General features: G+C 53.8%; 12 protein-coding genes across 12 annotated transcripts; 6 read left to right on the top strand and 6 right to left on the bottom strand.

The window, feature by feature from the left end:
- Window positions 1-657: 657 nt before the first annotated feature.
- N7510_001439 (uncharacterized protein) lies at window positions 658-944 on the top strand (the record flags this gene model as incomplete). The annotated part of the gene is made up of 2 exons (XM_056973366.1): window positions 658-773; window positions 824-944. 2 exons carry the CDS (start codon window positions 658-660, stop codon window positions 942-944), a joined length of 237 nt encoding a protein of 78 aa, XP_056838483.1.
- Window positions 945-1,069: 125 nt separating this feature from the next.
- N7510_001440 (proteasome assembly chaperone 4 family protein) lies at window positions 1,070-1,581 on the bottom strand (the record flags this gene model as incomplete). Its single annotated transcript, XM_056973367.1, has 2 exons — window positions 1,070-1,303; window positions 1,360-1,581. 2 exons carry the CDS (start codon window positions 1,579-1,581, stop codon window positions 1,070-1,072), a joined length of 456 nt encoding a protein of 151 aa, XP_056838484.1.
- A 267-nt stretch (window positions 1,582-1,848) lies between these two features.
- Window positions 1,849-3,213, top strand: N7510_001441 (uncharacterized protein; the record flags this gene model as incomplete). The annotated part of the gene is made up of 3 exons (XM_056973368.1): window positions 1,849-1,970; window positions 2,068-2,331; window positions 2,379-3,213. The coding sequence occupies 3 exons, from the start codon at window positions 1,849-1,851 to the stop codon at window positions 3,211-3,213; spliced, it is 1,221 nt and encodes a 406-aa protein (XP_056838485.1).
- A 563-nt stretch (window positions 3,214-3,776) lies between these two features.
- On the top strand, window positions 3,777-6,083 carry N7510_001442 (Hsp70 family protein; the record flags this gene model as incomplete). The annotated part of the gene is made up of 4 exons (XM_056973369.1): window positions 3,777-4,346; window positions 4,407-5,339; window positions 5,393-5,831; window positions 5,884-6,083. The coding sequence occupies 4 exons, from the start codon at window positions 3,777-3,779 to the stop codon at window positions 6,081-6,083; spliced, it is 2,142 nt and encodes a 713-aa protein (XP_056838486.1).
- A 541-nt stretch (window positions 6,084-6,624) lies between these two features.
- Window positions 6,625-7,265, bottom strand: N7510_001443 (tubulin-binding prefolding complex subunit GIM3; the record flags this gene model as incomplete). Its single annotated transcript, XM_056973370.1, has 4 exons — window positions 6,625-6,817; window positions 6,921-6,988; window positions 7,051-7,185; window positions 7,248-7,265. 4 exons carry the CDS (start codon window positions 7,263-7,265, stop codon window positions 6,625-6,627), a joined length of 414 nt encoding a protein of 137 aa, XP_056838487.1.
- A 500-nt stretch (window positions 7,266-7,765) lies between these two features.
- Window positions 7,766-8,935, top strand: N7510_001444 (autophagy-related protein 27; the record flags this gene model as incomplete). The annotated part of the gene is made up of 3 exons (XM_056973371.1): window positions 7,766-8,021; window positions 8,138-8,666; window positions 8,740-8,935. The coding sequence occupies 3 exons, from the start codon at window positions 7,766-7,768 to the stop codon at window positions 8,933-8,935; spliced, it is 981 nt and encodes a 326-aa protein (XP_056838488.1).
- Window positions 8,936-10,361: 1,426 nt separating this feature from the next.
- Window positions 10,362-12,036, bottom strand: N7510_001445 (uncharacterized protein; the record flags this gene model as incomplete). The annotated part of the gene is made up of 4 exons (XM_056973372.1): window positions 10,362-10,505; window positions 10,562-11,494; window positions 11,731-11,913; window positions 11,974-12,036. The coding sequence occupies 4 exons, from the start codon at window positions 12,034-12,036 to the stop codon at window positions 10,362-10,364; spliced, it is 1,323 nt and encodes a 440-aa protein (XP_056838489.1).
- A 161-nt stretch (window positions 12,037-12,197) lies between these two features.
- N7510_001446 (uncharacterized protein) lies at window positions 12,198-12,710 on the top strand (the record flags this gene model as incomplete). Its single annotated transcript, XM_056973373.1, has 2 exons — window positions 12,198-12,326; window positions 12,462-12,710. 2 exons carry the CDS (start codon window positions 12,198-12,200, stop codon window positions 12,708-12,710), a joined length of 378 nt encoding a protein of 125 aa, XP_056838490.1.
- Window positions 12,711-13,377: 667 nt separating this feature from the next.
- On the top strand, window positions 13,378-16,179 carry N7510_001447 (ATP-dependent Clp protease ATP-binding subunit; the record flags this gene model as incomplete). The annotated part of the gene is made up of 1 exon (XM_056973374.1): window positions 13,378-16,179. One exon carries the CDS (start codon window positions 13,378-13,380, stop codon window positions 16,177-16,179), a length of 2,802 nt encoding a protein of 933 aa, XP_056838491.1.
- A 539-nt stretch (window positions 16,180-16,718) lies between these two features.
- Window positions 16,719-18,256, bottom strand: zpr1 (zinc finger-containing protein ZPR1; the record flags this gene model as incomplete). The annotated part of the gene is made up of 3 exons (XM_056973375.1): window positions 16,719-17,094; window positions 17,148-17,401; window positions 17,456-18,256. The coding sequence occupies 3 exons, from the start codon at window positions 18,254-18,256 to the stop codon at window positions 16,719-16,721; spliced, it is 1,431 nt and encodes a 476-aa protein (XP_056838492.1).
- A 655-nt stretch (window positions 18,257-18,911) lies between these two features.
- On the bottom strand, window positions 18,912-19,251 carry N7510_001449 (uncharacterized protein; the record flags this gene model as incomplete). The annotated part of the gene is made up of 2 exons (XM_056973376.1): window positions 18,912-19,110; window positions 19,208-19,251. 2 exons carry the CDS (start codon window positions 19,249-19,251, stop codon window positions 18,912-18,914), a joined length of 243 nt encoding a protein of 80 aa, XP_056838493.1.
- Window positions 19,252-20,771: 1,520 nt separating this feature from the next.
- N7510_001450 (uncharacterized protein) lies at window positions 20,772-22,118 on the bottom strand (the record flags this gene model as incomplete). Its single annotated transcript, XM_056973377.1, has 4 exons — window positions 20,772-21,442; window positions 21,498-21,631; window positions 21,685-21,966; window positions 22,027-22,118. 4 exons carry the CDS (start codon window positions 22,116-22,118, stop codon window positions 20,772-20,774), a joined length of 1,179 nt encoding a protein of 392 aa, XP_056838494.1.
- Window positions 22,119-22,683: the final 565 nt, after the last annotated feature.

Here is a 22,683-nt window from a genome sequence, read left to right on the forward strand (position 1 = left end):
GCGAGTTCTCATTGCCGTGTGAGATTCCCAAAGAGAGTATTTCCTTTCATCCGAAAGACCGCTAATGCCGTAGTCATCCGGTTATGGCGGGTGCCTGGGGGTGGATATGATAACATTCGTGGATGTACAGTGTAGAATGGAGTCCTTGTGCGGACATCCTTTACCTGAGATGGGTTGAGAACCCAACTCCGGAGTGCCAGGACCGAACATGCTGCATTCAAGCGTGTCTTTGGATTGGAGCTGACTCTGAGGTCGTCAATATCTGAGGATCATGACTGGGTCGCGTATACTCTTCCTTCCTTCTATCACTTACCAGGGAGGGGGCGCAAGAATGGCGGATAGTCGACACCGTACGGGTCTATGGGAATCATCATGTCCTGGGTGCGACGTTCAACTGCACTTGTGATCGCAGTCCCTATACCTCCCAGTCGCTCCTGCCTCAACCACCGCATGCTCTTGCCTTCTCGCCCTCCCATCTCTGTTTACCTTCCTCTTCCTCTCTCTCCCGCTCATCGTCTATCGTCCATCTTCTCGTCTTCTCATCCTCGCTGTTATCATCTTGCAACTCGTTCTCATCGCTTCATCTCCTCACCTTCTCCGCCGTTGCTCTTGTTGCTACCCTTGATCTTGCAACCGGTTAACTTGCCGCTCAACAAGATGAAGGAGTCCAGTGACAACAAGCTCATCGTCGTCCTGACCGCCATCGGAGCTGTGCTCGTCGTGTTGTTCTTCTCTGTCCTGTTTTTATTCCTCTGCGTGGATACCATGCAGGTGTCATCTTCCCTCAGCGGATTGTCACAGCGCTAATTTCCTGTTTGTCCAGAATCCCGCGGATCCTCGTCTGGATCGGAGTGAAGAAACGGGAGACGATACGCTCTATCTCTATCGTCGTGGAGAAGGGACCGGAGGACGCTATTGAGGCCAAAAACGTCATCAAACTCTGACGCGTGGATGGACTCGGGGGGAAGATTAGTCGTGTTGACGGACGGCTTTGTTTACGTGAAGACAGGAATGATGTATGTTCTATCCGGTATTCGATTAGGTAGTTTGACTTGCTGCTGCAAGATGATTAATTTGGTTGCGTCCTCTTCTCCCACTGCTCCATGATCGAGTCAATGATCTTTTTCAGCCCTGCCATCTCCTCCTCGATGGTCAATCCCAGCCCATTAGCGTCGATACTACACCCCACATACACGGGACGATTTATCCGTCGTGTAATAATCTTGGCAATGCGGGCCGTGTATTCAATGCTGGAGGGAGAGGTGTAAAGGGTGGTTGATATTGTTGATGTCGGGGAGGTTCGCTGCATGAGGTTAGCTATGCTGCCAACAATGCAAACACGATTGAACCGGAACCTACATCTGGCATAGCATAGACAAAGCTGCCCATCGGCTTGGCAGAGGCAGTCGAGTCTCCTGGCGTCGTAGTAGTCACAAAGACCATCGAGCACGTATCCAAGAAGGTTAAGTGCAGATGCGCGGTGGTATGCAATGATCTGGGCAGCGCAAACGAGGTCTCTAGCGGGATGACGTGGGGCGTGACCAGCTCCGTCTGGGGAAGAGAGGCGACTTCGGCAGTCATGATGGTCGGGGACTGAGTAGACACACGTTGGATATCACACCGGGACTGACTAGATGATGATCGGTGATAGTCGTGGTGGTCAGGAAGAAGAAGATGAAGATGGATGGGCCCCGCCAAAGCAAACCCACGGATCCACAACTCAATCCATCCACTTCTTCAATTCGCCCGCTCTTGATAACTACCACACCACACCCTTATTATTATTGCTATCTACAGGACAGTGTGTACTACACTCAGCAGTAGGTGGGAGGATTTGGTGGGGGAATCATGGCATCCCACTCGGTTCACCTCCAGGCGGCGGACGAAGAACGCAGCTGGGCAGGCGACTTCGATCCTTTTTCGGATCCGGAGGAACGGAGGGTCTTGTTTGCGGCCTTTGACTCTTTCAGGTAGGTAGAACTGAATCATGTCCACATCGGGAGAGAGATATTGCTTCCCTGGCTGAGTGGTGGATATAGCTTCGGGGACAGCGCTGACACCGTGCAGACAATATCGAAGAACCGCCCACTTCAACACCACCCATCGCCGCCGAAAGGCGTTCTATGCTCTGCCTTCCGCCCACTGGCAGATGCTGGCTGAGCCACCATTCTCCGTGCTGGACAGCTTCAACAAAGTCGACGATGCCATCGACACGAACGCGGAGATCGCCGAGGCCATTCTCGCCGTCGGCCTCGAGTCCTTTGACTCGACGCCGACCCGGATCCTAACGACCCGTCCCGCAACTGGCACGGCACCGCAAAAGGCGGGGACGTGAACAAGGCGCATTCGACCATCCGCCAGTTCTATCGCGACTGGAGTGCCGAGGGCCAGCCCGAGCGTGACGTCTGCTATGGCCCAGTCTTGGATGATCTACGCACCGAGTTTGAGACACAACGAACCGCGGGCGAGCAGATCCGCGTGCTCGTACCTGGTGCCGGCCTGGGACGCCTTGTTTTTGATATCTGTATGGCCGGGTACTCCGCCGAAGGCAATGAGATCTCCTACCACCAGCTGCTGGCCAGCAGCTGGGTCTTAAATCATACGGAGGGACCGCAAAAACACGCGCTATTCCCCTTTGCACTACATTTTTCGAATCTCCAATCCCGCGCGCAACAGTTACAGCGCATCGCCATCCCGGACATCCACCCGGGCACCGCCATGGCCCAAGCCACAGCGGCTACCACTCCTGGGCCCGATCAGCAGCAGCCATTGGGGGCGATGAGCATGTCGGCAGCCGATTTCGTCGTGCTGTACATGCAGCCCACGAACCGGGCGGCTTTCCACGCGGTCGCGACCGTGTTTTTCATCGACACGGCGCCCAATTTAATCCGCTACATCGAAGCGATCCGGCATTGTCTTCAGCCGGGCGGGCTGTGGATCAATGTCGGCCCGTTACTGTGGCATTTCGAGGATGGGCACGAGCAACATCCCCGCAAAGCCGACGCACAGGCGGCAGAGGATGGCCCGGGCATCGGCGAGCCTGGCACTGTGGAGTTGACGGCGGAGGAAGTGCTGAGCCTTGTGGAGCGCATGGGCTTCCGGGTTGAGCAGCGGGCGATGGTGGAGCGGCCGCTGTGCGGCTATATCCAGGACCGGGAGAGCATGCTCCAGAACCTGTACCGGCCGGAGCATTGGGTGGCGCGGAAATTGTAGTTAATCGTGTGGATCTATTATTACATTCTTTCCTCCTGGAGACCGGAGTGGTTGGAAAGTGGCATTTTCTCCAACCGCGTGGGTTCCTGGCGTTGGGGCCGAAAAGTGGCCACAGAGGAAAACAGGGCGTTCCGTGGGTCGCCCATCGAACCAGACGGAGACGAGTGTAAACAAAGAAAAAGAAGGGAAGCAGGGAAGAATGAACGCATGCATGCCTGGAGCGTAGGAGGTGACCGGCGGAGATGCGGAAGAATAGTAACGACTAGTGGCCGAGGACGACACGCTCACCCCGCGAGAGACGGTGAGCCCTCCGAAACTACTATGAAGTTCTCGGTCAACCACCATTCATGATCTAAGTATAGGCGCCCGTGGACTCGAGCCGAACGGAGTAATCCTCGACTCCTACGTTCCCCTGATCGGAATACTACTGAGCCTCGTATCTCAGCCTCTCGCTCTCCATCAGCCTCTTGGCCCCCTCCTGGCTCTCTTTTCCCTTCCTTCCTCCCGTCCTTTTTACTTCCCTCCCCCCTCCCCTTCCTTCTCTTTTCTTCTTCTTGCCACCTATGGACTCCATGAGTCGACTCAAGGCCTTCGGTTTCCGTCGCGACAAAAAGAACAACAACATCCCAACCTCATCCTCTCCCACCCCTCCGCCAGTCAACCTCCTCGTCAACACCACCTCCAACGGGACCGCGTCGCCCCCCCCTTCTGGCGACAACACTTCTTCAACCCATAGCCTTCCCATGAACAATAACCAGTTGGCCCGCCCACCAAGTTACCCCGTCGGTCGTCCTACATCTCCTATGGTGCCCGGTCAGCAGCAGCTTGGCCACCATCCGCCCCCAATCAACACCAATCTCCAATACGGCCAACAGCCCGCCCAACAAATGAATCCCCCGCCCTACGGGATGCAGGCCGTGCCCCACGGCATCCCGCAGAACATGTCTCAGCCAGGATATGCTGGGCGCATCAACACCGACGCTGATGGCGGTCGCGGCAAGGCTCAGTTGATTGTGGGAATTGACTTTGGCACTACTTTCTCCGGTGTCGCATTCGCTTTTGCGACCAACAATGAGGCTCGGGAAGATATCATTACCGAATGGCCGGGCGCTGGAACACACACCAAACAAAAAGTAAACAGAACTTCCCCCCGCCAATTGATTGCCTGATCATCCCACTAACTCCCATGCCAGATCCCGACAGTCCTCTACTATGACCAGTATCAAAAAGTCGTCGGCTGGGGGCCTGACATCGCCGATGCCCTCGCCCCCACCGGATACCCCAAACCCGGCGTGCAAAAGGTCGAGTGGTTCAAGCTCCAGCTCATGCTGTCCGGAAATACCTATATCGACCCCATCAACTTGCCCCCGCTCCCGCCAGGAAAGTCCGAGATCGACGTGGCGGCTGACTACCTCTTCAAGCTGCGCCAAGCCATGCGCGCTCAGCTGCAGAAGACGCTGGGCGAGGTGTTCACCCGTGAGGAGCGCAACATCCGCTACTATCTGACCGTGCCTGCCATCTGGAACGATGCCGGCAAGGCAGCCACACGCGCCGCTGCCATCCAGGCCGGTTTCTTGCGTGACGAGAATGACAACCGACTGACGCTCGTGTCGGAGCCCGAGGCCGCGGCGCTCTTCTGTGCCAAGACCGGACTGCTGAACCTGAAAGTCGGCGATGCCATCCTGATTGTCGACTGCGGTGGTGGTACGGTGGATCTGATTGCTTACGAGGTCGAGGAAGAGCAGCCGTTCAGTGTCATGGAGTGCACAGCTGGATCTGGTGATTCGTGCGGTTCGACGGCGCTGAACCGGAATTTCAGCAATATCCTGCGCGCTAAGATCCGCAAGATGAAGCTTCCGGACGGCTCGAGGACGGCGGGTAAGGTCTACGCCAAGTGTATCATGGACTTTGAGAACCGCATCAAGGCCGACTTCCGCAACAACGGACAGAAGTGGGCGGTGGATGTGGGTATCGAGGCCGATTTCCCGGACGCCGGCATCGAGGAGGGCTACATGACCTTCACCAATGAGGAGATTCTTCAGTGTTTCGAACCGGTCGTCAATCGGATCCTGGAGTTGGTGCGCAACCAGATCATCGCCATTCAAGCGCAGAACCGTTCGCTTCAGGTAAAAATTTCTTTTTTTGATATGTGTTTGTTCACAGCTGACTGTATTCGCAGAATGTCTTGGTTGTGGGTGGTTTCGGTGCATCCGAGTACCTCTTCCAGCAGATTCGACTCCACGTTCCTCCGCAGTACCAGACCAAGGTGGTGCGGCCCATGGACTCGGTGGCGGCTATTGTCAAGGGTGCCGTAACAGCCGGTATCACCGAGCGAGTGATCACCCACCGTGTCGCGCGTCGGCACTACCTGATGGCCACGCTGCAGCCCTTCAAGGAGGGATACCACCCAGAGCAGTACCGGGTACCCAGTCTGGACGGCCGCGACCGCTGCAAGTATACGCGGCAGATCTTCGTGCAGAAGGGCGAGCGTGTCAAGATCGGCGAACCCGTCAAGGTCAGCTTCTTCCGTCAGGTCGCCCCCGGCGCTACCCTCATGTACGAGGACGTGCTGTACGCGTGCGACGAGGATGTGTGCCCAGAATATACCAAGGATCCCCGTGAGTCTTGTCCGAACTTTGATTACGACGTATACGTACTGACTCCTTCCAGGCATCAAGGAAGTCGTCACGCTCACGTCGGACCTCTCGCGCAAGAACCTCGAAACGGACTTTGAGCGCATGGATACCCCGCAGGGTATCTTCTACCGCGTCTACTTCGACATCTACCTTACTCTGGATGGAAGTGAATTCAGTGCCGAGCTGGTGTGCCAGAACGAAATCATGGGCCGCTGCCGAGCCAAATTTAGGTGATCTACTACCAACCACTACATACAAAATTGGCGACAGACAGAGAGAAAGATTTGGAAGTACGTACATACCTGGCTTGGCTTGGATGGAAGAGAGGGATGGATGGATGGATGGGATGTGATACACGGCGGACCCACGGGGATCTCTGCTTACCTGAACAGCACTGCACTGGAGAATGGGCGTTGTTTGATTGATGATTGCGCTCGAGTCCTTTGGATGCCCCTTACCCTTGCACTTTACCCTTTGCACTTTGCACTTGCACTTCCCCCCCGAAATACATGCTTGTCGTTTTTTATCTTCTTGTGGTGGAAGGGTTTTTTGTGATCTTTTCGTTCTTCTACTTCTCTTAGATACCTCTGACCTTGCTTTACTTTCAATGATACCGACGAGCCAACTTGTTGCATTGTAATCCACGTATATGCATGTTCCCGTACATGTGCATCTCCCCAAGACTGACTATTTGATATGAAATCATGATTCAATTGATAGATAATTCATGTACTATCCTGTGTTCTAAACAGAAAAGAAAGGGAGAAAGAGAAGATCAAGTCTCTAGATTAATACTCCTCCCAAAGCGCGCATACAGCGCCACCTTGAGCGACTGCAACTCCTCGCGCAAGTCGCCCAGCGAATCCTCCAGCTTCGACACGTCTCCGTCAATGCGCTCCGACGAGGAGGCAAGCATGGCCTGCGCGTCGGAGAGGGGCAGTTGGAAGAAGGAGTCGCCGATTTTGTAGCTAGAGATTCAATGAGTATCGGGTGTATGCAAGTATACCAGCCAGGCAAGCATTTTTTCCTGAGACTAGGATGGAACGAAGAGAATATCGCATAAATACTTACGGGACGAGGTCATCTTCATCGGCTAGTTCGAGTTCCATGGAGACTTCTTCGAGGTCTTCTTTGTCTTTCTGTACGGACATTGTTAGTGCCATTCAATGTTAAAAATTGGAAAGCAAGGGGCGTGGCATACTTGTTTCCCCTTCAGTTGCTCTTCCAGCACTGTCTCCCGCTGGTGCAGGCGGCTGAACCGGTTAATCTTCTCCTGGTCCTCGCGGCGCACCTCGTTGTCCTCTGACCCGCCCGCGCCTTCTTCGTCTTTTGAGAGCTGCGGGAGTGTTAGTGGATGTGGTTAATCTGCTGGGCTACGTGGAATTGGGCGTCTCTTACCATGCGTGGCTGGACCATCTTGGCTGTGGGGAGTAAGTGTTGTCGCGGCGGTTAATCGTTCAATGTGGAAGTGGCAGATGTTGCGGTGGTCCGTGCGCGGTGGGTGTGTGGACAAGTGTAGCATGGACGATCCGGACGGAGGACATGGGACGATTGAGAGATAGAGAATGCAACAGGGAGAGAGGTAGGGATAGCGAATTCTCTCCTGACTGTGCCTAGGGGTATGTTCTCGGTGCCTCGTGGTGTAGACCAAGTGACATCATATCCGCTGAGTGTCTCCCGTGGCCAGGACAGTCAGGCAGACACTACTTCCGACGCAACAACATCCATTGCTCTCGACGCCACACCCCCATCCACCGTCTACATAGCCAACACCTACCTCGCCCTCCACCCTCCAATTTCCTTCATCCAAACCGGTATTTGAGCACGTGCTCGCCCTCCGCCTTCGCACCCCCCGGACTGCGCTGCAGTTCCGGCTTCGTCGATCCTCCTGTCCTCCCTCACCACCCACCACCACCATGCGAATACAATCCACCGCCTCGCTAGCGCTATCACTGCTGCTACCACTAGCAGCAGCATCCGGCTTCGACTGCGCGCACATCAAAGAAGACGGCTACAAATACGACCTCAGCGCACTGGGCGGCGTGCACGAGCTGTACCATGTCAACCGAACCGACGGCTTGGTCACCAACACCACCTATGTGCTCAATATCTGCAATATCCTGAAAGGAGCTGCCACTCGCGGGACGCTCAAGTGCGGAACCTCTAAGAATAGTGCGACCACCTTCCTTCTTTCTTCCCCTTAAGCCTAAACCCTTGAAGAAGAAGAAAAGAAAAAGATAATAAAAAAGGACCTATGCTGACCCTTTCTCCCGTTCTCTCCTCTCCAGTCTGCGGCTTCGTCGAACAATATTCCGAAACCGACAAAAGCTTCAACCCCTTCACTTTCCCAATCGTCGGCCTCGACCCCCTAGGCCACGGCTCCAAGGACCCGGAGATCACGCGCCTGAAGAAGATCGATCCCGACCGTGAGGGGCTGCTCGTCAAGCTGACTGGCGGCGAGTATCGCGGGGATGACAACAAGGGCAAGAAGAAGAACGCCGGCGCGGTTATTGAGTTCGTGTGTGATCCGGACCGTTCTGGACTCGAGGGATTGGTCGACGAGGATGATATGAAGCGGAGATCTGCTGCTGTCGTCGTCGCCGAAGACGAAGACGAGAGTTCCCGTGACAAGAGCTTGTCGTTTAAGAGCTTTGGCAAGGCTGATGGGGATTCCTACGTGCTGAAGCTGGACTGGCGCACGAGGTATGCTTGCGATGAGTATAAGGGAGGCGATGGCAAGGGGGATGATGGTGGTGATAATGATAGAGAGGATGCGTCGGGGAGTCACTGGGGGTTCTTTACGTGGATGATTATCATGTGAGTGATGAGTTGACTCTGCCTCGCCTGACACCTCTTATTTGTTCACTTTCTAATTGTGTTTTCACAACAGTCTCTTCCTCGGCACAGCCACCTACCTCATCTTCGGCTCCTGGCTAAACTACAGCCGCTACGGCGCCCGCGGCTGGGACCTGCTCCCGCACGGCGACACCATCCGCGACATTCCATACATCTTCCAAGACTGGCTGCGCCGCGTGATCAATACCCTCCAGGGAACGGGGTCGCGGGGCGGCTATAGTGCTGTCTGAGTTGATTGTGCCGATCATGGGTGTTTGTCTGTTTGACCTGTGTGTATGTGTGTATTTCTTCTATGGCGATATATAAACCGTTTTCTCCGGAGGGAGGGTGGTTTGCTTCGACCGGCCGAACTTCTCTTGTGTTTTAGCTTGGCCATCTATAAAGGCTACCTATTTGTACTCCGAGATCGGTGCATGGTTTATTTGTTTTCTTGTGCAGTAGGCATAATTAGACATAGTATTCTATGGCGCCGAATGCCGAGCTGGGCATTTGGTTTGGTTGGGAAGGAGGAAGATACAGAGCGCTCTGTATGTACTACCATTTACCGGAACACAGCGGGATGTTTCTGCTTCTCGATGATGAGGAACGTACCCCTTCCAGCGCCAGGGTGTATTCTATCATAACGTTGTCCTCTGAATATCACATTACGATCTTGGTAGCACTGCTAAGGACGGACATTCTTGTTTTCATATTGGAGTAGCTAGAGAGTGAGCAAGGGCCTGAGAGAGCAATGTCAATTGTGTGAAAATCCACAGGACAGACACCTGTGGAAGACTGGTATTGCCCCTGTGTCTATCTTAGCTAACCCTTCGTTGGTAGATATCGCGAGCACCAGTGATTTGAGAATATATTCATAATAATCATGCCAAATATTCACCCTCGACCAGTACTGAACTCTTCAAGAGTGGGCCCATCTCAACTATTTCAGGTGCACGGAAATACGAGGACAACGGAGCTGGAAACTGGGGTCGGTTACGGACTGCCCCAGATTCGGATTTACGTATACTTCCGCATGTGCTGCACTGCACTACTACGCCCATGCAAGAATTCAACAAGTAACATGGCTGGGCACATTCCGTAACTAATCATTATCATACCAACAGTCTCCCCACACGCAACTAATAACTCAAGACGCGCAAACCTGAGTAGATCCGATCAGCGCAGATCGAAGCTGATCCCCACCCACCCCCTCAAGCTATAAGACAACAAAACCACGCAAACACAAGAATCATTCTTCATCAATTGACGTCAAAGCACATGCAAGACAAGCCAATGCACAATATGTCTGAAGGAAAAGCACCCTCGAAACCTCTCTCTGCCCCTCCCCGCGAAACGACAGGACACAGAGCTGCCGAGATGGCGTCATCCGGACTAAAATGAGAATCGGCGTCGTCATGCCAGGGGTGAAGAAGCCAAAACAGCGGTCAGAGAGGTCAAAAAGCGTGAGATTCGTGGCAATTCAAGTGCTAGGAATAATAGAAAAGCTGACTGGGCCCCTTGCCCTGAGTCCTCCTCCTCTTCCTCTTCCTCTTCCGCCTCCGCACCCTCTTACTCGAGTACATAATCCTTCTCATTCGGACATGTATGACATACACCTGTCTCGATGTGTCCCTTATTCAACAAGGGATAACAAACAAGGACATGCAGTGCTGCCTTCTACACTCTCACAGCAAACTGCTTCAGGTACAGATAGTCGGCCATGTTGTCGTCGACCGTCTTGCGAATAAGCCGGGCAGCCTTCTCGCCGTACCTCTCCCGCCACTCGGCATCAAACTCTTCCTCTGACTTGAGGGCATGCGGCTGGAGAATGCAACGTTAGCATCCCTTATATATCCTATCAGACCAGACCAACTTACATGCTGTCTCGCCTCCAGACCCTTGGACTCGATCGCATCATTGTGGAACCCACGCCACTTCTCAAACGCCCAGCACGCAAACGCATGGTCCTCCTCGGTGTCCCACGACAGCATCGCCTCCGTATACGGCATATGCACACTACGACAGAACGCCTCGATGGTCTTCGCCGGCGCATCGAGCATATCATCCGCATCGATGACACAGATCTCCTGGACGGTGGTGTCGCCCTCGCACTCCTCCGGGCTCAAGTCCGGCCGCGTCGCCACCCGCGGTCCGACCAGTCCCTCGTTCCGCAGGTAGTCGAAGTGCCGGCGCAGCTCGTCGTACCCGGCTTCCAGGGGGTCATAGCTATAGAAGCCCGTGACCTTGTCCAGCGGCGGGATCGTGCACCGGTAGTACGAAGGCACGCTGTAGTGCGGGTCGCGGATCAGAAACGCGAAGTGAAACTGCTCTTGGAGCCGGCGCGGCATAACCGTCGGGTTGCCTGGCTCCGGGAGCGTGTTGTACGGGAACGGTTCCTTGCTGGCGTGCTTGGCAGCCCCGTTAGTTACGCCGTTGGCAGTCCCGTTGCTGGTCGTGCCGTTGGCATGAGCGTGCCCATTGACACCGTTGGCAGTCCCGTTACTGGTCGTGCCGTTGGCATGAGCGTGCCCATTGACACCGTTGGCGGTGCCATTGGTGGTAGCGCCGTTCGCGCTACCGTTAACCACCGAGCCGTTTACGCCGTTGGTCGGCGCGGTGGTGGAGTGGCCGTTGGCATGACCGGAGCCGTTGACGGCACCGTTCACGCCATTGGCCTGGTTGTGGCCGTTGATGCCGTTCGTAGTTCCGACGCCGCGCTTAATGCGCTGCAGCGAGGGCGCCGGGCTGGCGGGTTTACCGGCCGGCGGCAGCAGGTAGTGGTCGATGTCCTTGATGAAGACTCTCTTTCCCTGCTTGCACGGTAAGTATCCCCTCGGAAACAAAAAAAAATGTAAATTTCGCAAGGCGAACGGAACGACGGTCCTCTGAACACGTCTGGTTCGGTTTCGTGGTTGTATACGTATGACAAAAAGCAAGGCAGGGGGGAATGTAAGCAGGGCATACACCGCTCCATCGTGTAGAACACGAGGAGTGATTACGGCAAAGCAAGAACAGAACGCAAAGAGAGGTTGGAGAAGGGTCGGACCTCAGAAGCTTCTCTATTAATCCTCTCCATCACGGTGGCGTAGGTCGACTGGCTGAATCCGCTGTCAAGGCGAGCCTGTTCGTCCTCGGCAAACCGGTCGGAGAGACGCTCGGGGCCATAGTAGAAGGCGTCGCCGAACGGCTCGTGGACACATTGGATCGAGTCCCGTTGGGTCATGAAGACCTGTATCACCAGTCAGCCACGAATGAGTCTTTAGCCGGGAGGATTAAGGTAGGTCTGTACCCGCTCAAAGGCTGTCGAGCAGGCGCGCGGATGCGTCGCCACAAAGATCGGCTTCATGGACATGATGAGACCGTGCACGTAGCAAAGAGTATGTCAATAGATAATAATAGATAGGTCAAATAGAATTTGTTCCTGCGTGGATCCGAGCTAGATGGCTGGCTGGGTGGATGGATGATGGATGATGACCCGGCAGAATCAGGATGGAGTAGTAATACTCCAATGAAATGTCAAATAATGGCATGCCCCGCCAGCAAATGCGAGGGTCGCGCGATGACTTCAGCCGTCAACGGGATGGCGTGAGAACGGGAGGTACCAGGTTTTTTATATTCCAGTCCCTAAGAACAGTCTGGAAAGTACGGATATCGAGGCACAGCAACCGGGTGGCTGCTAAAGCTACCAGTCTTGGTCGTCTCCACGACCCATATTTCTCGCCAGTGATGGTTTCCATTGAAACTACCTAAGTGGGCTGGTTACATCTCTGCGGCGAGAGCATTGTCTCGACTCTGTTCATAGGCAAATCACGCAGCCCCAAGCCCCTCCCTGCTGCTTCTATTTTTTCCCCTAGAAAGCCGGTCAGGGCCAATGGGAAGACCGGGGGTGGGCAGCAGGTTCCAGCCCGACGGCGTGAGCGTATCCACGGTCTGATCATGCTCCGCCGAGAAAGTCTCGGGTGCCGTAGCTCGGTGAGCATGCGCGATTATTCCTCTGCAGCAGCAGCAGAAACAGGGCACGATTAGGTCGAATGTACCATGTATCTCGGCCGAGGTCTAGGTCTGATCCCGGGTAAATAACCACAATTCATTGTCTCGACTTCTGGGAACCGGGCGCGCTTGACGTCATGCACGGCCAGGGGGGGTTTTCCGGCGGCAATCGAGGGAAATCTCGGAAGCAGAGTTGCATGGGCATGCTACAACTAAAGGGATGGATGGATGTGCCTGGCAGGAGTAGTGGGTGTAGGAGTGTTGCGTGCGGGATCCCTGCATCTGGCAGTCTTCTAAAGCGATGTCAGTTGAGGTGGGATCAGATGTTCACCCACGCTGAGGACAAGGTATCCTCCTGCTCCACTATAGGCCCCCCGAACCAGCTCCGGGAGTGGAGACATGTGCGACGCCCATCATCATCATAATCCACGGCAGGTGGAATCATGGAATGTTGCCAAAACAAGGCCAACACAAGGCGGGGGGAAAGATCGATTCGCGAGGCACGTGATCTAATCATGTGACATTTCAATCAGGTGACTTCGCGCAGCTTCTGGAAGGCGGTAGAAGGTACTCGTTGCGTCATAAGCTGGTCAGCAGCTTCGGGCAGCGTCTAGATGTTTCATACATAGCACATATATACATCAGTCTTCGGTCACTTCTCTCGCTCACCCTCTTTCACTCTCTTTGCTCTCATAACCCCACCATGAACGGTGCTCAATTCACTGATCGCGCCAACAAGGCCTTGCTGGATTCCAGCGCTCTGGCCGAACAATATGCTCACTCTCAAATCCTCCCCATGCACTTGGCAGTGTCCCTGCTCAACCCCTCCCCAGATGACGGCCAGGACCAACAACAGCCCGCCGGCCACTCCTCACACGATTCATCCTCTTCACCTCTCTTCCGGCAGGTCATAGAACGGGCCCACGGTGATCCGCAACTTCTCGACCGCTCTTTGATGAAGATGTTGGTGCGGCTGCCAAGTCAAGACCCCCCACCAGAGACGGTCGCCGTCTCCCCCGCCCTGGCAAAAGTGATCCGATCGGCCACAGAACTGTCCAAAACCCAAAAAGACAGCTTCGTGGCCATTGACCACCTGATCCAAGCCGTGAGCCAGGACTCCCAGGTCCAGCGCGGACTGGCCGATGCCAACATCCCCAACCTCAAATTGATCGACACGGCTGTGCAGCAGATCCGGGGCACGCGCCGCGTCGACTCCAAGACTGCCGACTCAGAAGGCGAAAATGAAAACCTCAAGAAATTTACTATCGATATGACTTCGCTAGCTCGCGAGGGCAAGATCGACCCCGTCATCGGACGAGAAGAGGAAATCCGTCGTGTTATTCGCATCCTTAGTCGGCGGACCAAAAACAATCCTGTCCTCATCGGCGAACCTGGTGTGGGTAAGACCACCATCGTCGAGGGTCTGGCCCGTCGGATCGTCAACGCCGATATCCCCGCCAACCTGGCCCAATGCCGGCTCCTTTCCCTCGATGTGGGATCCTTGGTTGCTGGAAGCAAGTACCGTGGCGAGTTCGAAGAACGGATGAAGGGCGTCCTCAAGGAGATCGAAGATTCAAACGACACGATCGTCTTGTTTGTCGACGAGATCCACCTGCTGATGGGCGCCGGGTCGAGCGGTGAAGGCGGCATGGATGCTGCAAACCTGCTCAAGCCCATGCTCGCTCGCGGCCAGCTGCACTGCATCGGCGCAACCACTCTCGGTGAATACCGCAAGTATATTGAGAAGGACCAAGCTTTCGAGCGACGATTCCAGCAGGTCCTGGTTAAGGAGCCCACCGTGTCTGAAACCATCTCGATCCTCCGTGGTCTGAAGGAGAAGTATGAAGTCCACCACGGTGTCAACATTCTCGACGGTGCCATCGTCACTGCGGCCACCCTGGCCTCGCGCTACCTCACAGCCCGTCGACTGCCTGATTCCGCCGTGGACCTGGTCGATGAGGCTGCCGCTGCGGTCCGTGTGACCCGCGAATCTGAGCCCGAAGCTCTGGATACCTTGGAACGGAAATCACGGCAACTCCAGATTGAAATCCACGCTCTGGAGCGTGAGCAGGATGAAGCGTCCAAGACTAGGCTGGAGGCCGCCAAGCAGGAAGCTGCCAACGTCATCGAGGAGCTGCGCCCGATGCGCGAGAAGTACGAAAGCGAGAAGCAGCGCAGCAGAGAGGTCCAGGACGCCAAGATCAAACTCGATTCGCTCAAGGTAAAGCGGGACGAGGCCGAGCGCATGGGCGACACTCAGACGGCCGCTGATCTCGAGTACTACGCCATTCCCGAAACAAAACAACTCATCGAACGACTGGAGGCTGACCGCGCCCGGGCTGATGCGGAACGTCGCGCGCAGCAGGGTGAGGCCGGCGAGGCTCTTCTGGCTGATGCAGTTGGCCCCGAGCAGATCAATGAGATCGTCGCCCGGTGGACTGGTATCCCCGTCACACGTCTGAAGACCACTGAGAAGGATAAGCTTCTTCACATGGAGAAATACCTGGGCAAAGTCGTCATCGGCCAAAAGGAGGCCGTGGTTTCGGTCTCGAATGCAATCCGTCTGCAGCGCTCGGGACTCAGCAATCCCAACTCGCCCCCGAGCTTTTTGTTCTGCGGTCCTTCTGGTACGGGTAAGACGCTGCTCACCAAGGCGCTGGCCGAGTTCCTCTTCGACGATCCGAAGGCGATGATCCGGTTCGACATGTCCGAATACCAAGAGCGACACTCGCTCAGCCGAATGATCGGCGCACCACCCGGCTACGTCGGCCACGATGCCGGTGGCCAGCTGACGGAGAGCTTGCGCCGCCGCCCCTTCTCAATCCTGTTATTCGACGAAGTCGAGAAGGCTGCTAAAGAGGTTCTTACTGTCCTGCTGCAACTCATGGACGACGGGCGCATCACCGACGGCCAAGGCCGCATCGTCGACGCCAAGAACTGCATCGTCGTCATGACTTCCAACCTGGGCGCCGGGTACCTCTCCCGGCCCACCACCAAGGACGGCCACATCGACGCGCAAACCCGTGAACTGGTCATGGGCGCCTTGCGCGACTACTTCCTGCCCGAATTTCTGAACCGGATCTCCAGCACGGTGATCTTCAACCGGCTCACCAAGAGGGAAATCCGAAAGATCGTCGACCTCCGTCTGTCGGAAGTGCAGAAACGTCTTGAGCACAACGGCCGTAATGTACTCATCGACTGCACCGAGGAAGTCAAGGACTACCTTGGCGCCGCGGGATACTCGCCGGCCTACGGTGCACGCCCTCTGGGCCGTATCATTGAGCGCGAGGTCCTCAATCGTCTCGCGGTGCTGATGCTGCGCGGCAGCGTCAAGGATGGTGAGAAGGCTCGCGTAGTTATGCGCGATGGCCATATCGATGTCTTGCCTAATCATGAGCTGGACTCGAGTGATGATGAAGATTTTGACGAGGATATGATTGATGATGAGGATGCTCTTGCTGAGATGGATGATAATAGTGGTGACATGGATCTCTACGAAGAGTAGATCGCTCCTCTTCCGGTCGTTGCATAAAAGCACGGAGGAATCATTTTGGACATCTTGGACATTGATTACGACTTATGGTGTTTGCTTTTGATTTTTCTTTTTTGAGATTTGGCATGGTGCTTGAGATCCTGCATTTGTTTCTTTTTTGTTTCTATCATAAGGTCCTGGCCCTGGACTTATAAGTCCCCAGGGGGAGGAGAGTAGTTGCGCACTTCCTCTCGTTAATACAAAAGCTATACTATATATTGAGAAATAAGATGAACTTGTCTATTACCCATCTCATCTCTGATGTAAAAGTAATTACGAAGATAGAGGATCAATATGAAAAAACATAATTACTTTTATAACTCACTTCCCAACCACAACCGGATATCTATGTAACAAGTGAAACTGCAAGTAAGTATTAAGAAGACGCCATCATGCAAGAACCAGACGAGAAGCAAAGAAAAGCGTCTCATGCATCATGAAATAGACATAGCTTGTAAATCGTGACCCAAGACAGAAGGAAAGTATACATCGTGACCAATAGCATTTGCAAATCATGACTTCTGCTCTTCCGCCTCTTCCTCGTACCCCTCAGTCTTCATATCCTTCAAGCCAAGATCATCCTCCTCCTCGTCGGTACGGGTGTATTCCTCACTCGTGATCTGCGGATCCGCCGCAGGCGCACACAGATCCTGGACGTAGCTGTTCGCCAAAGGATCTTCGAGGGTGATGGTGAATTTCAGCTCGCCCGAGATAGCGGCGTCCAGGTTGGCGAAGAAGCGGTCCCACTTCTGCTTATCGGAACTGGCCATGCTGTCACCACCGGCGTGGCCCACATCCTCGATATCATAGAGATTCGAGGACAATTGCTCCTTGATCTCCGTCAGGAGACCCTCCACGGTAGTGAAGCGACCACCTAGGGTTCCAGGTCTTGGGTTTTGCTGTTAGCCTCAGTTCCCTTAGATAAATAATGGAATACATACTGCACTTCGAGTTCGAGTTCCTGGCTGGACAGCGCGCAGGTGTCGGACTTTAGGATGTCTCGAGACAGATCGACGATATTCTCCACCTTGAGAGTAATCCGCTTGCCCTTCTCTGGGATTGAGCCACCGGTCTTAACTTCGTTGCTCTTGTATCCGCAACCTTCGCCTTCGCCTTGGCCCGCTTGGCCGTCGATAACGGTTCCGTCGCATACAGTTGACCAGATGAAAACTTCTTTGAAATGCGGAATGTGGACCTGGAATCATCACTTAATAACCGTTCGATTAGCTTGGTAAGCGGAAGGGCGTACCTTTTTCATGTTGACCACACAGGGTTTGGTGCAGGCCGGGCAATGCGCGGGGAGAGTGTAGACTTGTCCATCAACGATCTCGGACTCATCAAGCTCGGTCTCGGTCATTGGGACTCCATGATGTTTGCCAGTTTCGGGGTCGGAAGCGAGACCCAGCTCTTCGTTCTGCTCAGCGGTGCGAGGGTATTCAGCACGGCGGTACTTCTTGCCACGGTCGGTTGTATTGGGCGCGATCCAAGAGTTGCCCGTCGGGTCGTCTACGGAGACGGTGAATGGGAAACCCTTGCGATCCAGAATATCCTTCAATTTCTGGATGATCGGCTCGAGAGCGTCGTGGAGTTCGGGGGCCTGCGCTTTACGAAGAGGCTGCTCGCTTGCCAGCGACTCGTGGATGCGCATTATGACGCCCTCGATGTTAGTGAGCTGGCTCTCACCCTTGGGCATCTCAATACCCAGCGATTCCACCTTGAAAATGGAGACATCGCTGCGAATCACCTGGCGCTGGAGATCGTCCTCGTTCTCCACGTCCAACGTGTACTTGCTTCCCTTCTCCTGGATCTGGCCGGCCGACTTGACGGAGTTGTCTTTGAAATAGCAGTGTGGGCACTCGAACGACTCGAGGATTATATCGCGGAAGAAGGGGACTTTCAAAAGCAACAAACGGGTCGTTCCGGTTTCGTGGCAGTTCATGCAGAGGCTCTCCACGGTCATAACCCCAGTGTCTTCATCTTGTTCGACAAGATCGCCGATCTTCTGGAACTGCGACTGGGGCGCCGTGGTGTCGGTGGCGTCAGTGGACATCATGGGAGGGCTCGTGGGGTTGTGGAAGGAGTGTCGAGCAAGGAAAGAAAGTATAAGTTCTTATCGAGTAAAAAAAATCTCCCATCGAACATTCCGCGTTCTTCGCTGGTGGGGGCTGACTCAGCGCTGCACAAAGGATTCATTAATTAGTTACGTCAAGCATAAACAGCTAATTTACTTCCAAACTCGCTTTTACTTCAGATTCCAGCTCAGTACTTTGTTTGTCTAGTATTTTTTCAAAAATTCTCAGTTCCTCATGGTACAGCTTCCAACTACCCGGGTTATTGTTGGCACAGCGATTCGGTCTACCACAGTGCAATGATGGAGTGTATCGAATACCACTTCTGAGCACTGAACGACCCAAGGATAAGGGAAATACATGTCAAGCAAATTTACCTAGAAACTTCCGAATTATCTCACCTCCAATGGTATCAGCGACCCCGGTATGACTACATTGAATTCTTCCACTCCAAGAGAGATTGACTGCACAGAGATTGCCGTCGTTGGCACAGAGCGGGGGTGAGAGCAAGATGAAGGACGCCTGGTTTTGTATAAGGATTTGGTGTATCAAGCGTATGCGTAGTGGGGAGTTCCTCAAATGAGAGAGACTGGTAAGCGCCAGCCAAGGTATCATGGGTGAGTGAGTAGAGCAAGGTCAGACAGAGCTCAGCGTGAGTGTCGAGGAGGAGGTTGGAGCGGAGGAGATGAAGCCGAGGAAGAGGAATTTGGGGGTGAGTAGAGCAAGATCAGACAGAGCTCTGCGCGAGGGTCGTAAACTTCTAGTTGCATCTATGCCAAGTGCATGCGAACTCTCGGGTCTCTGCTGTTCCTGCTCAATGTCCTCGTTGCATGTTCTCGAGCGTCAGCCTGTAGGTAGTAGCTTGCGTCGATGCCGCAAGTGGTAAATACAAGACTAGGGAAGGGTCCGGCTGCAAGATCTCGTACTTCTACGCGGGACGTGGCTTCGAAGCCAAAGCGTAGAACTTACATGCCATAGGTGCAGGATCTCTGTTAATGAACTCCTTCCGACGAGCTTCTCGAAAGACTCCTAGAAAGCCTTCCCTCGGTGGCATCAGCACACAAGCCCGCGGTGTTAGTGGCAGCTCGCGTCGGAGCCTTCGTCGTTAGAGGCGTAGAGGCAATTGGGGTCACGTCAAATGGTACGGCAAGAATATTACCTTGTCCGTAAGAGACTACTCCTAGGTCATAATCAGTCATGTGTTTCACCTTCATCTGGCTGTTAAGGTTAGCATACAAGGTGTTGTTGGGAAAGTCCACAAGTGCGTGTGGCATGAAAGGAACAGATGTGAATATTTACTACAAGGGCCTGCGACGAATGTCATAGATGGTGCGGTTAAGCAATGGCAAAGTCGTTCCCAACTTGAGTACATGTGTGGCTTTCGGCCAGTGCCTGAGATCTTTTTAAAATCTCGGGTCCCCCGTAAAGTTCTGACTATGCCAGCTCTGACTTGGAGGGCATTCCGTAAGCCCGGACATCCCGCGAGACCTGATTAAGGGTGGACAAGGTTGATGATCCACCGGAGTGTTTCCCGAATCGGTTTTCGTATTAGGGCAAGTATACTCCGTACAAGAAACCGGATTCAGCGCAATTGCGAAATCGGAGAGTCGATCATCAGCTCTCCTGCGCCAACCACCATGGTCGATTTGGAGATTTCGGAGAATCACAGCCAAGAAGAGTAAGCGGACCGCGCTGAAACAGCCGTGGGTCACCGAAACTCAGATCGAGAGCTGAGTTTAGGTTTAGATTGAATGAATAGTACGAAGGTTAAACCGGCCTTCTTGGCCCTGCACGAGGAAAAATTGTAAAAAACCGAACTTGTCCAGTGAGGGAGAAAAAGGAAAGCGAGAACCATGACCAGCGGGAATTGACAATAGCCGCCTCCGGACTCCAGAGCTCAACTCCTCGTTCCTTTGCAATGGATTGATTGCTGGGACGTTTTTAGTTTGTGTGAGCCGTGGATCGGTCGAGACTGATTGACATCGTGGCTAATTTTACTACCCGGCAGGGCAGCTGCCGGATGAAAGGAAACCAAGTACCAGTGGAGACTGATCTTCGTTCGCACATATTGAACTGGGGACAGGCCAAGTATTGGATCGTTCAAATGGTGATCGGAAATTACCGCGCACGGGGATTTTGGGTTTTCTAGCCTTCTAGAAGAGAGCTCCATAATGACTCTCCAATCAAGTTGGAACCACATTCGGTGCCTTTCTGGTAAGAAGAGATCGGGGGGGGAGGGTGTATCCACGGATGTCCTGGACGAGGCGGGAGATCGCCAAGAGTGGTAGAGTAGCCTACAAAGTGTATGGGTCGACTCGGAGAAATGTCCTTGTGCGGAAACTGCTGTAACCGTTGTAATTCCTCCATCCCTCTAAACATAATGCGATATCTAAAAAAAATGGTGCAAATAATTTGTACAGGAGAAATGGCCAAAAGGGTATCAGGCCACCTCGACTCCGTCTATTCATAATAAGCAATGGTTTTCTCTGAACAATGTTACACAGCCTCATCTCCACGAGCAGCATGCGCAGTACTGGGCTCGAAGCGCTCCGGCCTTGTGTCGTGTTGGACAGTAATCGTAATGTCCTGTTGGATGCGCAGAGCGCGCGACGATCCATCGTCGCTGATAGAGTGCTCCTCGCTGGGCGCCAGACTGACATCGGACACAGTTGCCTTCTGCGGTGATTGCGGCGAGATAGAGGCACCGTGGAAGTCCTGCATTCCGAAGTCGCCAGACCGAAGCTGAGTGTTCGCTCCGTATGAAGGCAGACCCGACCCCTTGTTGCTAGTCCACGGGCCCGACTTATACCGATCAGTGCCACGCTTCGAGCCACCCGTCCAGCTCTTTAGTGCCGGGAACACGTCGCGCATAAGCGACCAGATCAGCGGAAGGTTGGTCACCAGAATCGCTACGGTGGCTTCTCGGAAGTACCAGTTCATGTAGACGTAAGAGATCAGCCAAGGGACCAGGCAGTACACCTTGTTCAGAATGGCGGCGACAATGACGAAGATTCCCATGCCGAAGAGGACGAGAAGAATCATTTTCTGCTTCATTGGCACGCGGACTTGGACAAGCATTGGAATGGCGATCAAAAGCATGAAGATGTCGGCCGAGATGGACAAGCAGCCCTGAACGATTTCGTAGTACTGATAAGACGAGCATTGGTCTGAATATACCAGTCAGCGATGGCGCCTGAATGCGTTGTTCATCTTTCCACTCACAGTTTGGTGTTGGAACGGCCCAGTAGTTCGAGAGTGGGCGGCAGATGAGGAATAATGACAGTTCAGTTCCGACAAATCCAACAGCGACGTAGACAGCAAGATAATTAATCCACCGTCTTTGCTTGAGCCCTTCTCTGTTAAATAGTTAGCAACAGAGCCCCAAAAAGACCATGGAGGGTTTGCGTACGTGATACGAGCGTATATCACCAGCATACAACACTTTAAGCTCCAGACGTTGAGGATAAAGGCATGCTCCGACACGAAAACCCATTTGCTCCCACGCACTCGTTCGGTGTGGATACCAGGGGTCAATGTTTTTTTCTCTTCTTCCGTCATCAAATTCGAACCCCCTCCAGAGGCGACTTGGTTGAGTGCAACGCATAAGATTGTGTACCAGATGAGGGCGTTAACCATCAAGAAGTCATCGGCTTGGAGGTTCCGAACTCCTAATCGGCGAACACGTGCAGTACTGACTTTCAGGTTAGTATTCAGTTTTTTTCCGCTGTGGCAGTCGGATGAAGGTACTCACAATCGAAGGAAAACACCCAAGACGCCAACTGCATAAAGAGACCATGTCTCACGGGCAAAGCGGCGACCAAAGTCACCTCCCAGGCCCGACATACTGTCGCGACTTAACAACCTGCGGTAAATCGATTAACAGGGGGGATGTTCAGAGAGCGAGGCAATACCCACATCTTTATAAGGCCAGTGGGGGTTTAAATGAATGTATGCGTAGGCTTTCCGATAGTCCGATAGGCATACATCTGCCGACGGCGATCACATCGACCTGAAGTGATTGGAACAGGGAGCAAGTTTGTAGCCGCTAAGGTATTGATAAGTAATTTTGGTTTCTTGAGATGTTGCAGTGCCCGGCTTCTCATAGGTGAACAGTTCGATCACCGATTAAGGGTCTCCACTCAAGGCCTGTTCCATAGAAACGAGATGGAGACTGTTCGAACCTTGGGTAGAAGGTTTTGGTGTGATCGGAGTGGATTTAAGGTTTCTCTAGGGAAACTGATCGGGAAGTATCCGTTACAGGAGACTCTGGTTGTACCTAGCAGGTACTGCTGATCAATTGTTCAGCGCTGGCGCTACTTGATCGACACGAAACCCATCCCTCTACTCAACGGATCAAGATGGACACTCCTAGGGCTGCAGAGGATATTTATGTGCCTCTAGATTTTCC

The sequence above is a fragment of the Penicillium lagena genome, assembly GCF_028827675.1.
Source record: "Penicillium lagena strain IBT 129212 chromosome Unknown utg000001l_segment0_segment0, whole genome shotgun sequence".
Taxonomy (NCBI): Eukaryota; Fungi; Ascomycota; class Eurotiomycetes; order Eurotiales; family Aspergillaceae; genus Penicillium; species Penicillium lagena.